The following is a 16,237-nucleotide window of genomic DNA, read 5'->3' as shown; positions in this document are numbered from 1 at the left end:
AATTTCTGTCATTGTCCACATCGGATTATCAGGCACAATAGGTGAACAAACGATGCGTCGGATAAGTCAAAGCTTACTCAGTTGACAATAACTCTCAACGATGTTCAGTTGCATGCTAACAAAAACAAACACAAAGGATCAGCTCAGTTGGAACACAGAAATACATCACAGTCTGCACTCACTTTTCTCAGCCACATGCGAACATCCTTCTTTTAACTCGAAGATGCCAAACTATCGCGTGGTTGCGACGTAAACATGCACACGCACACAACAATTCAGAAAAGTTACTCTTTCAGTTCATTTCTCATTCACACAACCTTCCAATTTCATCTTTAGGGTCCGATTTCGATATCATGTTGACCCGGGTCACTCTCGTCAGTATCGTTGTCAGTGTCGTCGCTATCATCATACGGTTCGCTGAAATCTCGAACCATACTAGAGGTGCCTTAGCCGTGAAATTCGTAATATATTGGCAGATTATGGCATAACTTGCCCAGTGTACCTCATAAAGTCTAAAAACTTAGAAAAGTGTTATTCTTGCTGTGTAAAAAAACAGTTTTGTCGAATTAAAAGTGGGGGGAATACTATACTTGAGTTAGTAATATATTCGTGTGATTATGTTAATTTACTCCTCAGCTCAAAAGCCGGTATAACTCTTAGTAAATACTGCATTGATAATAATATCAGTAATAATTGATACAATAAATAATTGATCACATGGGTACATCAACTAGTACATGTTTGTGTTGTTCGAGGTAATCTGACTTCAAGATTTAAATCGAAAAAATGTGATTGGTTCTATTACATCACAAACAATCGCAAATCACAGAGAAATACTAACACTTGGTCATAAAATCTATTAAACTTTTTTTGAAATTTCATCTTCAACAGAATTTGTAATCATTTCATTAATAATAGTGGATAGTGGTTGTTTTAACAATATTGAAACAAGGTAATAGAATTAGCCACTGTTTGTAAAACTTGAGATTGAGTGACACTTATGATGGGTGGTACACTTGGACATATTTGGAATAATAAGCAGTCATTGCTCCAAATAAAAACAAGGTTTATTGGGTTATGGAAAACTGCTCTGAAAATAAATCTACTTAGAGAAGCATTTATGGTTTGAGTCTGTTACACTGTTTCCATGTCATGCAAATTTGAGCCAATCCACAAGAGATCTGCATCATGGAAACTGTGACAGGGTACCCGCTACATGATTCGCATGATTCGAGTTGTAGTTGTTCGAATAAGGTTAGCATAAGGTCATTTTATTTGAGTGCGATCAGAGTTGGGAGCAGATAAACCCATCCATTACTTCGTTCACTTTTTTACCGCCTTATATTCGAGAATATACCGTATTTATAAGATTATAGTTAAGTATAGGCATTTGTGTTTGTACTAGTTCTTTCTCAAATGTTTCTCCCTTGCGAATGATGGAAACAGAACTCGCTAATGATACCCATTAAAATATCGCTGGCTATCCCATTATAAAAATTTTCACTCAGCAATTTTGAACAGTTCCAATGCACTAAGCCTGACAAGACTGCGTCGCTACTCATTGGCTTACGAGGGCTCAATACTGTGGAGGACCGGGACATGCCTGTGTACTAATTACTGCACTCACATATATATCCGCACTGTCGTTTAACCGAACCTCTCGAACTTCCCTTATTGCATGCTTGAACTGCCTTTTTATTATTATATAACTGTATCACTGAACTGCCCTTGTATTACTGAACTGCCTTTTTATTATATAACTGAACTGCCCTTGTATTACTGAACTGCCCTTTTTATTATATAACTGAACTGCCCTTGTATTACTGAACTGCCTTTTTGTTACATAACCATCATGTTGTATCTGGCATTTCCTTTGTGATATAAATAGATCAGTAGGCGGAGTTAAACGATAGGCGCTGGCTATATAAGCCAGCGCGATAGACAGGCAGGGTGTGCTTGATTTCACTCATACTTGTGCATACTTGTATTAAAGATATCGATAATAAACTGCTATATACTCATACGAACTGCTTCTATTGACGCCTGCCTGGTTGGCTCACCGATTGTATAAGCAGACTCAGTGCAACCAACAGACGGAACTGCCAAGGTGACTCTAAGAAGGCTAGGAGGCGATCCACGGCCTTGTCTAGACTCGATCAGGTGTGCCATGGCACTAGAGATCTAGTCTTAAGACCAGCCATTAGTGGATCCAGACTAGCCTGGGATAGAGATCCAGAGGCAGGCCGGGGGTTTGGTTTCAGAGCAAGCCTGACTACTAGATTCTTGTCTTGGACTGACTTGACCGCCACAGGCAGGTCAATCAGGCCTCGGACAAGGTCAGCCAGTAGCCCAGGTTGCGACTCCCTTGTTAGGACGTAAAGCTGACTCAGCTACCGGAGTCAGATCCTTTACAATACTTAATGACGCAGTCTACTCTTGTTGCCAAAGCTCTGGCGTTAAATGCTCATCGCATTGTGATAATATCCCATAGAAACACTGAATTGTATTGTAACTCAATTTGAGCACAACTGTAAATGCGCATCAAGTGCGTAATGGAAACTTAGGGTGTGTATATGTGCATGGACATAGGGATAAGCGAATCAGTGTTAAAGCACTGCAATAGATAATTAAAATAATAATTTTAGGATGACATATAGATGTCTATGCTTATTTTCTATTTATTATTTATTAACCCTTTTTTTGCTAAAATGGAATTGTTTATATAGCATATTATATTTTCATTTTTATTCAGGATGCCGATGATCAGACGGACCACCTCATTAAGCTAATACGTAGATATTGCTGCTGTCTTTTAGTTTTCTCGCCTGCATCTTCCAAATTTTTGATTTTGTTTAATTTTTACTCCAAGCTTATCCCATTTATGAGAACTTCCATCTTCTCTGCATACCTCAATGTTCTTGTCAACTTTTTTTCATCGCTGTTATCTAACATGGTCTCTTTACAATCACGGCGAAACTACTTTCTTTATTTCCTGATTTAGTTGGTATTTATTCAACCACATATTTAAATTTTCTTTCAAATTGTGAAGTATTCTAGGAATAACGTACAGCTTTGAAAAAACATCTGCAACATATTTTTTCTTTGCTCTTAAAGTCTTCAGTATATTCCAGTCAACTTTGTTCTGAAAACAGCAAATAAGTTTCTTTTGTATACGATTGTTTCCTGCGTCACTTGTAAAAGCAGAAACATTGTTACACTTTTTTATCGTCCATATGTCTTTCTGGGACCTGCGCGAAACAAATTTAGAAAGTGTGTCATCTAACAGCATTTTCACTCAAATTGCATCACTATACAAAATATTTGGTCATCAAGGATTTTATTTTTATCTTAAATGATGGAAAAATTATTTATAATTGAAAAAAAACGTCTGACTTTGTCTCTGTTGGAATCAGTACTTGAAACAACATGGTAAGTTTGGTATGGTTTTGGTATCACACCATATTGGTGGAGAACTTGCTTTGCCATTATTGATCAGCTGGCCAGCTTGGACTGCAACTCTTAACCACTGAATGGCCGTTCAGTTACGCTTTACGTTACTCTACTTATAGCTATTGATGAAGCAGCTTTTCTTGAGTTGCGTAGACTTTCCTAAAAACTATTGCTGCTGAAGTTTCGGTGGCATTTGCTATGCAACTGCAAGTTGTCTTAACGCTCAAATATCAAAACCCTAAACTTTACTTTTGTATTATCTTCAATTATCAGATAGATGACATTCCTTGTCTGTCAGTCAAGCCGGCTGCAGATGGTGATAAGCAGCAAGTTTTGTTTGGTGGTGCCGGAATTGTCGGACGACGTCCAATTCCAAAGGTACACGTCCTGAATCTTAATTTATTCTAATGAATGTTCTTTACTATACTTCTAAAGCTGGTTACAAATGTTCTGCATAATCCGATTATCAGTTTTGTAGAGTATTTCTTATGTCGGGGTTGTTGTATCACCATTTCCAAGTTGGGTTGTCCTTTTTATTTCCAGGGTTTGTATGTCATCTGACTCTCGGGATTGATATGGCATTTGATTCCCTGGGCTGATGTTTTCTTTGATTACCAGTATTAATGTTTTATTTGATTCCCAGGGCTAGTGTTTTATTTGGTTACCAGAGTTGGCGTTTTATTCAATTCCTAGGGCTGGTGTTTTATTTTGTTCCCAGGGCTGATGTTTTATTTGATTTGCAGGGTTAGTGTTTTATTTGATTTGCTGGGCTGGTTGTCATCTAATTCTTGGGTTGCATTGTCATCTAATTCTTGGGTTGCATTGTCATCTGATTTCTAAAGTTTGTGTGGCGTTGAGTTTTCGGATTTCCTTGTCATCCAATTTGCTTGTTCATTGCATCATCCAATTCCTCGGATGGGTCTCATATTTGATTTCCCTGTTTTTTGTTATCTTATTGTCGTAATCAGTGTTTCGCATAGTATTTTAAGATTTGCTAACTATTTGATCTCCTAAACCTTTTTTGTCATGGTGGGTGTAGCTATCAGCCTTGTTTAAAATACTACACTGAAATCCAGCATACGGTGTTACCTCAGATTGTTTCACTCGAGTTATTTCATTATTTGATCTCAGATTCTTTTTTAATTGATTTAGCTTTTTTGTTCAATCTTCAAGTATCACAGCATAATTTGGTCAATTTGGTCATAGCTGTTTTCACTGAAGTGTGTTTCAAACAAACTGCAACTAAATAGCATGAATTTTAACCCCTTCACTCCCACGAGCGGCTCAGCATGGATTGTTTAAGCGTTTGCATTGGGCTTAAGAAGGCTTCGCGCAAAATGTTTCTGGTTAGTGAGTAGGTAATTAATCGGCCTATCATATACATGTATGTACTTAAGCGAAATGAAACAATTATTTGCATGCGTTGAGCCAATAGAAAATATGGTGAAAAAGATATTTATTTTTCACAAAATTGTATTTGAACACATTTATAGCTAATTAGCTGTTTAGTGCGTTACAATTATTAGTGAACTTTTCTGGAGGTTTTCGCTGAATATATTACAATGGGGTGCATAGATGTATTGTAACTATATTAACCAAGGACAATTTGTAACGTTGTATTCAATCTGTATAGTTTGTATTTGCTTTTTTATGTTTTTTGTATTCTAGAATGGTTGAATATTTCATTTCAGGATCACGTACAATTGTTCCGGCTGGCACCACCTAGAAAAGCACCGGCAGAAGCACCCAAGCCCAACCGAATGCCAAAACCCATAAGTCCGGCTTATCGAGATGATCCCCGAGCCGGACCTGATCCATCTCCTCAGCTTAAAACAAACGCCCCAGTTAAAAGAGAGAAATCACTTTACGAGGAGCTGCTTGAGCTGGGGGATGACTTTGACATTAACAACCTTGACGTTTGTAAGTGTTCATTAGACCAATGATATACAGCCCCCAAGGATAGATGACAGCTATCATATGGGTGGGTTTAATGATCGTGCTCTGTTTGGATTGTGCTAGCTTGGGTTTCGGAGCTAACACAATTCCCGCGGGGCAGTTGTGTTGCCTTGTTTGGTTTTGGAAAACACTCGCTGTTATCGCGTCATTAGCTTGGTCATTCAGTAGGCCCCGCAATTCAGAATAGTAAACATTGAATTTCTACAATGTAGAGGTAACACCTAATTAAAAATATGGATCCATTGAAAATAAAACATTTTACATTATCTACTTTTGCTAATTTTGAAATCGGTAGGTGTTGTAGCATATGCTCAAAGTTATTGTATAACTTTGAGCTATTGTATTCAAGTGGTAGTGATAGGTGTCTCTATTCTGTTGGTCTTTAGGAAACCACAGACGTCATAACTGCACTCTTACTTGATCTGAACTTAAATCGCGATCAATTTTAATCGATTTTAATCTTGAAACATTCTGGCAATCAGATCACCTCAAACATAAAAAATTAGCCAATGATAGAAAAATTTCAATACTTTCTGATAAAATTTACAAAAATTTGCAAGATCATCTTTAAGCAACAACATGATAGTAGATACAACGATTGTGGCAAGAGTTCCTTTCCATGTTTTCTCAATGTTTTTTCTCAAGTCTGAGTTGGTGTTGCAGCTGGTGAGAGGTGGTTCAAGGATGAAATTGATGCAGCAGCTCAAGCAAAATTACCAAATGGTGAGCTTTTCATTTTCAACTACAAACTTACAGTTTCTCTCTGAGTTTATAGCAGTCTATAAATCAAGTAGTTGTACTGATAATATTTAAGAAAGAACTTACCACATGAGACTCCGGCTTCATAATTCTTAGCGTGTTCTATTATCAGTGAAGCTGGAGTTTTTTGCTTGAGACTCCATTTTTTCCAAGGCCTAAAGATTCCAGAGTCGTATTTCTGTTTGTTGCTCTTCATTTGCATAACTTACTGTAGAATTAGTATTCGGGTGCCACAAAAGATTGCCATGTGTAATAACTATGTGCACAAGTATTCTCAAATATAGTAAGGTAGCTGAGCGGTGCAGTAGTTAATGAGTCAGTCCACCGAGTCTTATATCTGAGTTCACTTCTTACACAAAGCGATTTTTCCCCCAATGCTTTTAGCTTGGCTCTTGCCAGACGGATGGCCACAGCTCTTATTATAGTAAATATTTTTGTTATCTGTATCTTCTCTCCGCTCACAATGTTATTTTTGTCAGTTTTGTAGATTTGGTATTTTAGCATTTATACGTGTGTATCACTTTTCTCGATGTGTTTTAATGATAATATGTGTTGTTAAAGGGTGTCTTGAATTGCATCAGAGACAACTATTCATCTAATACATTTTATGTATTAATTGTTGCTAGTAACCGCTCAGTCTGGTGTGCCGTGAAAGATAGTCAGTTCGGGCAACAAACCACAGGGAATTAGTATGTGTGCAATTATTTTAAAATACAGCAAAGTGGTTGATTATTTAAGTGTTAGGTTGTTTGGCTTTTAAGCTGAGTGTTTCAAGTTCGAGTTCCATGCAATGCAATCTTTTACTCAAACCTTTCAGCCTGGCTTCAGGTGGGCATAACTCCTATTGTATAGTAAAGATTTTACATTGTAACAAAAATGGCATTATTCAGTAATAGGTCTATTACTTCATACTTTCACCTTGTTTGTGAAAGCTAATCTTGTTTAATGCAAAGAATATTGGTTGATACTAATCGCTGTCATAGTCAGGTCTTAGCAACCCGAGTCACCTTTTCGGCCAGAGTCTATAACCAATTTATCATCTAGATATTAATATGATCGCGTGCGCGTTCGTTGTGTGTCACGATTGTCAACCTCAAGTTTGAGATAAAAGATTGTTACTTGTGAGATTCAAACTCACTACACTCAAATTTGTGGACTGCTGATCAACCAACAGAACCGATTGATTGCCTTGCGAAGTTGGGTATTAACTGTCGACATGCTTGGTTTCTATGGTTTATTGGCATAACTGATGATCTCTTCCGGACACTAGTCTGCCAGTGTACTAGTTTGGATGAATGCGCTGATGTTTTAATAGTCAGCTCTGAAAGTTTGCTTAGTGTTCAGCTATACCATATCACTGAGTTGATTCATTCCAAAACACTTTCAGGAAATGAAGGAAATCCTGATGTTCTACCTTCTTATGACCAACTCGCAACCGAACTTCAATTGAATCCTGCACCGAAACCGGATCGACGACCAGATCCTAATGCAACAATCGTGCCACGACCTGCCGGTTCAGCCACACGGGATGACACAGATACTCTCTCTCCTCAGTCTGTCAAAAAGTTGAAGGATGAACTCCTTGCACTAGACTTGACAAAAATCCGTCTAGAGTCAATTCCAGGTGTGACCCATTTGTGTTCTCCGCTTCCTCATTTTGGTTTGCATCTTCTGATTAGCTAAAGTACTGTTGACAGCTTTCTCAGCTGCCAACTCTGACAAATATAACAATTATTTGCATGCATTGAGCCAATAGAAATATGGTGAAAAATGTATTTATTTTTCACGAAATATTAATGATACTGAAGATGAATGAGATAATGAAACGTGTCGTAGCTTAGTTTAAAGAAGCGTCCACAAATTTTATAATAAATTTTATTAAAAGTTGTTGGTATTTTTCTATCATTTGCATGTTTTTTATGATATTTGATTACCACAATGTTTCAAGATTAAAATTGACAAAACTGCATCACGGTTAAAACACCCAGGTCAAGGCAAAACGCGATTATGAAATCTATAATGGTCATGAGACCTATAGAATAGAGATGTGTAACGCTGCAACTTCACCGCAATATCAATATCAACTATCACAAAGATAACAACTACATTGCTCTTTCGGGTTACAATGAACACATTATACAATTGTTTTGCTCTGCGATGTAGAGCGTGTTGATTTTTTACCCTTTCCATACAAAATATTTTTCGCCATACGGCATCAACAAAAGCTTCCCTCAAAATTTAAGTTTGGCAGTTGGTGTGCTGATTACGCCGGAATAACAACTATGTCGACATGCTATTGGCCGACATCCCTTTAACAAAGAATGAAAGAGATAAGATGCTTGATCTCACTAAGTTTGGCTTTATTAGTTATTGTGAGAACGAAATTGGAAACAAATACGTGATAAAATTTTAGCTATGAAACAGTTGAAGTTCAGCAAAATAGTTAAAGGTTGACTTGCAACAAAATTCACATTACAGTTAGTTGGTATCAAAAGATCCACCATATCTTACTCTGCTGTGTTGTAGGTGCAAAATATGTGATTATTTAAAAGCTCTTAAAAGCTCAAAAAGGAACAGTAAATCACCGCCATCACAAACCGACATAGATTAGAATCTCTTTCCAAAACAGCTCAAATGGGACATAGTTGTACAAGATGGCTTTTGTTTATTCGTCAAAATATTATTCGTCAAAAAAACCTCATTCGTCGAAATATTTTCACAAATATACTTCATGCATTCAATAAAACCATGTCTATTATTCTTACGCGTTTGTTTTATCGTCATTGTAATGCTGTCACTATTAGCACTGATACCTTATAACTTACCGTAAAAATTCGTTTAATTTTTTAACCTTAGCTCGAAGGAGTACATATCATTGTCTGATAATCATGACGAGCCTGTTGGTCACCTGTGATAATCGAAAATCACTGCAGAATTTATTTGCGAAGTATTGGGTCACATGATCAGATTACGACTAGACGATTAGTCCAAGTCGAAACAGAACTGTAAAGTAGCGAGCATCTATATTTGATACGGGGTCTTCGGTAACACCCGAAGTGTTGCTCATAAACTAGTGCTACGGGAAGTTTTATATTTAGCTTTTTATTGGCTTTTTAAAGATGTAGTTGCGTCAAAAATGAAATTAGGACCCATAAAAGGCTAAAACATCAGCTACAATTTGATGCCATTTTTGTCTTTGTAGACCAACCCTGTCCAGAGATATATGCGTTTGAATGAGGCCCTCTTTTAAAAAGCTCACGTTCAAGCGGGTGCCAATTTCGTGACGTAACTAGTTTGTTTTCTGAAACGAAACCACGAGCGATAAATATGAGGTCGCTTCGTTAGCCAATCACGATCGCGAAGTTTTTATATAGACCGTAATAAATGTTATCACTCGTAAAACGCGTTGTCTGTGATCTCGAAGATTCTCATCGCTAGAGAATTCATGCTCATCGTTACTGATTCAACGCGTTTCAACAATTACTAAGTTATACATAGTTTTAAAATGGCTTCAAGTTCGAGCGACCGCTACTCAGAGTTATCTGAGCAACGTTTAGTAAAAGATTAGAGTAGACAGCCTATGGCCAAAGCTGACAGGCGTCAGCAGCGTTTTGCTGCAGAAGAAGACAGAATGGAGGTAAATTAACTTAGAGTCTTCTATACTTTAGTAAATGTAATATTTTTTAGTCATAAATACATATACTAATTAATAAAATGATAATTCTTTGCTATCTCCAATCATCGTTTCATAGCTTATCTGCCGTTTTACCTAGCTATAATATTTTTTTCGAATTTTCTTTGGTAAATTAGAGTCATGATTACAAATTATTTTCACACGTAAGAAGTGGGTAAAATCGATTGATCATTGCAAATCTTTAATTTCCAGAACCAAAGCTTCGAATCGTTGGCTTGGCGTACTTGTGCCTTTATTAAATGTTTATTCGTTTTTAAAATTACACTCGCAATTTATTTAACTCCCAATTTGGAAGCTGTCAATAGATACGCTTTAGAATGACATATCTATGAATGACATATTTATTGCATCTTCTTTGTTTACATTTGTTTTACTGATTACAGAATGTTTATGTCGTCCCACCAGCCGAAGAAGCTTTGTCAGTGTGGAAACTGCTATAAAGGAGAAAGCAAGACTTGAATGCGTGCTGGATGATGTTTTGTTTGAGTTTGTTGCAGTAGATGAATTTGTCTTATTGTATCAGCTAATACTATGTGAGTGGCCACGACTTGATGAAGATTTTTAATAAAAGCTTTATGCCGAGATGAAAATATTTTTGCTTGTAAAAATTATATAATAAAATAATATTGTTGAAGATAATGCAAAACATGATTTGCAGAATATTGTAGTGAATCGGATATGGTATATGGGTGTCCGCAGAACTGGAGAATGTGAGTTCAAATCTAGTTTGCAGCAGACTTCTCATCCTTAAAACTCTATCCCTGTCTATATTCTTTTCAAAGAGGTGGCTTGCTTATTTCAATTATTTAGCATTCGGTAAGAATACTAGTAAGAAACTAGTACGTAGGTAATAGGCGACATAATGTGGGCGGGGCTTATGGGAGGCTGTATATCGTTTATATGGGTAGCTGCATAACTGTGCTGATACAAAGACCGCGTTCTACATAAAGTGACTAGACAGCATTACCGTAGACCGGTAGAATTGGTAGTCGGTACCCAAATGTTTACACAACATTTGGAGAAAGTGAGTAGAACAAACTTTCAATTTTCGTTATTTGAGGCCTTTTAAACATTCATAATAATGCATCTGTAGCAGGATTTAAAATTTTATTCTAGTCAACACGAGCAAATACAAAATAAGATATATGCCAATAGAGCCGCGTAAGACTAGACTTTTATCGCAAATAGCCGATGTGAATACGAGAGATAGAGAGAGGTTGCCAAACGCGTGACATCATTTTTGGCGAGGCTGGGCACGTTTTTGTGGCCTGAGCGTTTTTACGGTGATCAGATTTTTTCGGTTTTAATCTTCAAATATCTTGGCAATGCGATCGCGTAACACAACAAACAACATATCAACTGATAGAGAAAAAAAATGCTTTCTTTTAAGATTAACTTAAATTTTGACGCAACTACATCTTTAATTCGCGTGAGAACATCACGTGACTAAACAATAACCAAAAGTAATGACAACGTCAGAGAAATAAATGAATTCCAATCTACAGCTGCTTTTCATTTTTGAGCTTTTAAGAGCTTGTAATCACATTTCCACATATTTGGCACCTACAACACAACAAAGTAAGACATGGTGAATCTTTTGATACCAAATAACTGTAATGTGAATTTTGTGGCAAGTCAACCGTTAATAATACATACCAAGGCTTAGCTTTCAGGATATTTTTAGTAAGCTAAATTTGTTTTAGTTATATTCAACGTTAATGTTTTTCGTTTTCCTGGAAAGCAAGAACTTCCTACAGCACATACTGCACTTAGTATTTTGTGATGTTACATTTTGTTGTGCGTTTAGATCATAACCACTAAACACACTCAAGTTACTGCAGGTAACTATAGTTACTCAAGTTAACATATTGTTTGTTACTATTTTTACTATGTACATTACGTATCTAAAATGTTGATGATTTCACCAGAGCATGTTTGCATTAGATATTCACTATGGGGTTCTATGCCCCTCTATTCGAAGTTTTTGCTGTACTATGCCAACAGTGAAACAAATTGAAATCGTATGGCGAGGTTCCACTGTAGTGGCATCATTTCGCGTGCATTTTTTTCCTGATGGTATTACTCATGATTAAATATTTTTTATTTGAATCTTGAAACATCTTGGCAATCAGATCACCTCAAATGACAAAAACAATTGCAAGTGATAGAAAAATATCGATATTTTCCGATAAACTCTACAAAAACTTTGTAAGAGCTCTTTCCTAATCCATTTATTTGATTGTTTATTCCGTGAATTTATCTTTCTGACTGTAAAAGGGAGAGCTGCTCACTGAAAGTTGAAGTTGTTTTCCAGTGAATTAAAAGTTTCAGAAAAGTTAATAGAATTTGTTTTCGTTATTTTGGTCCATGCAAGCTTTTATGGTTTTTTTAAGAGAATCAGCGAGATTTTCTAGGTAGACTTTGTCTTTGTGCTCAGGCTTGAAAGACCTGGAAGAGGATGACGGCCCAGACAATTTCGCCTCCCTGTTCTCGCTTCCTCCTCCAGATTGGAAGGACAAGGATATGAGCTTGTACGATGAATTATTGGCCTTAGAACTACACAACCGTGAATTAAAGTTGGCTGGGCTCAACTGATACCCTGCTTGTGTGAAAATAGCTCGAGTATGTGTGATGCAGGTAAATTTTAAGAACCTTTTAAAAAACCTTTTTGCATTTCAAATTAATATTTAATTGGCTAGCTTGCTCTTCATCTGTTAGGTAGATAGGGAAACAGCACTGTTATTTTGTCAGCTGTCAAGCTGTCGAGATGCTTTGCGAGATCAAAGTTGTGATTGAATCTTACTACCTATACAAACAACATCAATTACGGATCACAGAGTCAATAAATATACCCAAAATTTTGCCGCAATAAATTTAGGGTATTGGGTTAACAGTTAGTTTTGTTTTCAGAATTCACAGTTTAATATAGAGACATCCAAATTTTTTATTTTTGGTTTAGGATGATGAAGAGATAGATTGTGAACAGCGACCGGACTGTATTTCTGCTAGTGCAATGCTTCAACACCGGGCCAAAGATATTTCTGTTAACTATATTTTATATCAGAAAATGGGGGACTGCGTTTTAGTCAAACTGCGAAAATGATAATATTTATTCTTTGCAGCCGGATTCACTAAACTAAGAAATATTAAAGATGGCTTTAGTTTTTCAAATGCATTGATTCTTGTGCAGAATTTTCTGCTTATTCAAAAGACAGAATTTCTAGCTTTCACTGGAAAAATACCGAGTATACATTCATAAAACTTTTTTGGCATTAACTCATTCCCTCAAAACGAGCAAAAAATTCCTTAGTAAACGGGTTCGTCTCGTATAATGCTGCTATATCTGCTTTTTTGCTAGGTAAATAGTTGATGTTGGTTTGGCAGCCACATTGTTCAATACTGTTATAAACAAAATACATTATATTATACTGTGATACTAAAATGCAATGGAAGCAGCATCTGTTTCAAGCTTTCGTTATCAGTACCTCTACAGCCATACCTTGACATATGGGATTGAGCTCGTATGTCAATTTTTTCCTATCTCAAAACAATATTTTCTCTTTATAAAATAGCTAAATACAAATAATATATTCCCTTCCCCTGAAAAAAAAACCCTAGAACAGGATATTACGATGGAAAACAGGTTCTAAGTTACACTAATTCACCATCTACGCTGTGAAAATAATGAATACATATTTAGTGTTTATCATCTGAAATAGAATGTAACATTATTATGAACAGTATGATGTTGAGTTTTCACCTTCTACCCAGACATAGTGGCTAACGGTGGTGTGAAATAGACTTGATGGCAACACGTTCGTTACACTATACTCTTGTGGCGCTACGTAACGTAACATAACCTTTAGATTTCACTCAAATGAGTTTAGTAAAATTCATTTAAATTAAATGCGTTTCAACTACTTAAATATAAGTCTTATTCTTGCATTTTGTTCTAGTTTTGTCTTCCTTTTCATTTTTATTGTCTTCCATTCTTCGCTTTTTGCTCCACTTTTAAACCTTTTGAAATTGATCCGAGAAGAAAAACTGAGCTGTTGTTTTTAAAGCGGCTTTTCGTATACTTGACCGCATCAAGAACTAGTTTGTAAGCTCGTACTTCAAATTTGTTGCATAGCTCAAAGCAAAGATGTGGTCAAAGATTTTGTAGTGCCTCAGATTTCTCGTGTGTTGGGACACTCGTATGTCAATGTATGGCTGTATCTATTATGTTGTAGACACCAGAAAATATGGAACACTTTTGTTGTATTATTATTTGGGGCTCTCATTAACTATTTTTCTATTTCATACCTTGAATAATTTCATTCAAATTATTCCAGATACCCACCAGTTATTTTAAAGAAGAATTACCTTCCACGCTGACATAACCTCTCTCTAAGGGATCAGGGTTCAAAGGATTCCGTTGTCATATTTTACCCTCAACATCACATATCAAGCTATCATTAAACTTTTTTGTCTAGCCTGACTTTATATGAACATAGCTTTAGATCCCTGGAGGATCTTGGGGCTCACTTGCACGTATCAGAACAGCGTGTGAATTTTACTTGAGAAGATTAACTCACAGAAGATTTTTTTTAATGTAATTAGAAAATATCATTATTTTTGTATCATTTGCAATTGTTTTTGGCATTTGAAGTGACCTAATCGCCAGGATGTTTCAAGATTAAAATCGATAAAGCTTGATTGCGATTAATGCGGTCGGATCGATCTATTGTGCGATTTTTACATGTATAATTGCAAAGAGATCGATAAAATAGAGGCTCATAACACTTTAACTTGAACGCAATGTCAATGATAACTATGATAACGACTAGTGATGTCATTTCACACGTTTTTTTTGCACATTTTAACTGTGATCAAGTTTGATAGATTTTAATCTTGAAACATCCTGGCAATCAGATCACCTCAATCATCAAAAACAATCGCAAATTGTAGAAATTTCCGACATGTACTGATAAAATCTGCAAAAAAGTGTGTAAGTTAATCTTCAAGTAGACCAGAAACACTTCAAAGTACAAGAAATATATTTATAAGTTCTGTTGTTCACTTCATTGCATCTGTCTTCAGCAATGACTCAGCTCATGTCATGTTTGTTAGTGCTTCTTCCATTAGCTGTTTAGAGATAATGCTGCCAAGTTCGTGAATACCGACATTTTATCACACCAATCAACTTTAGACTTGAAAGCCCCACAATGAGTTGAAAGCAACAATAATAGATTCTGCATTGGCTCTTTGCTTTATTTTACGCAGCTCAAATTTTTATTTCTGATGATTGTTCATCTTATGGGTTTCCATTAGATTTATATTTTAGGATACATACTGACTAGGTGGTTATACAAAACCTTTTTTTATGGTTCGTGCTAGGTAACATGTTGATTCATTGATTGGATGGAGAAAAATTATGAACCTTTTATTTTAAAATCTTTATTTTACTATAGCCTTTTACACTTCTATTTTTTATTTTAAATTCATTATTGTACGCAAAATGGCAACATTTTCTTTGTAGAAAATAGACTGTGCAGATGATGGCATGATTTGGAATTTTAATCTTTTTCAAATATATACATTTTATGTTAAATATGAATAAATATATATTCCTTATTATAGATTTTCTGTATATTATTTGCTGCGCAGGGCTATAGAAATTGTAGCAGAGAATGATTAACAGTAACTCTTAATTTATGTTAGGACACCGCATGAGCTCCTTTGGTTTGATGGAAAACTCTCACGATCTGGTGAAATCAAAGTAGTTGTGATGGAACTCGCACACGAGGTGAACACAAAAACTATCATCACTAAAAGCGCCGTTCTATATTATAAAGTTGAACTCACGCATATATACTTTTCCATTTCATTATAAAGTTTTTTTATCTATATATATAGTGTATATATACATATATATAGTGTATATATACATATATATAGTGTATATATACATATATACAGTGTATATATACATATATATAGTGTATATATACATATATATAGTGTATATGTACAAATATATATATATATCTTTATATTATGTATGTATATATAAAGTATGTATATACGTTACATCTTTATGTAAAAGAAACTGTCGTGTTCCTCTACTAGACCCGAATTATGAATTAAACCCACAAAAATTAAATCATGTGAGTACAAGGCAATAAGTATATCGTTCCTCAATATATTTAACGGTACAGTTTAAGATGCAGTAAACAAACAAAAATCTGCACGATGCGAAACTTGCAGGTGCTATGCCGGTTCTGCGACAGCTTGTGTAATCTTCGTGTGATGGCAAGCTCCGCCCCTCAGATGTAGGACCGACCACTCGACCGACAGGATGCTCTAACGAGGACCATCTCATCTATCCCGTCAGGG

At 35.8% G+C, this 16,237-nt stretch overlaps 1 protein-coding gene across 2 annotated transcripts in view; it reads left to right on the top strand.

The window, feature by feature from the left end:
• The window catches only part of LOC137401617 (serine/threonine-protein kinase Nek2-like), a 34,157-nt gene extending 18,677 nt beyond the window's left edge, over positions 1–15,480 (top strand). Inside the window, exons 10-15 of one of the 2 annotated variants that reach the window (XM_068088050.1) lie at positions 3,724–3,828; positions 5,142–5,370; positions 6,070–6,129; positions 7,553–7,789; positions 12,297–12,496; positions 14,194–15,480. In XM_068088050.1, the coding sequence (XP_067944151.1) occupies positions 3,724–3,828; positions 5,142–5,370; positions 6,070–6,129; positions 7,553–7,789; positions 12,297–12,454 (789 nt within the window). In that variant the 3' untranslated portion in view covers positions 12,455–12,496; positions 14,194–15,480. The remainder of the gene's footprint in view (positions 1–3,723; positions 3,829–5,141; positions 5,371–6,069; positions 6,130–7,552; positions 7,790–12,296; positions 12,497–14,193) is intronic. The other variant, XM_068088052.1, reaches the window with a different exon arrangement.
• The last annotated feature ends 757 nt before the right edge of the window (positions 15,481–16,237 follow it).

This window comes from Watersipora subatra, chromosome 8 (assembly GCF_963576615.1).
Source record: "Watersipora subatra chromosome 8, tzWatSuba1.1, whole genome shotgun sequence".
NCBI lineage: Eukaryota > Metazoa > Bryozoa > Gymnolaemata > Cheilostomatida > Watersiporidae > Watersipora > Watersipora subatra.
Note: the sequence above shows the minus strand (reverse complement) of the source record. Positions and strands in the feature narration are given on the sequence as shown.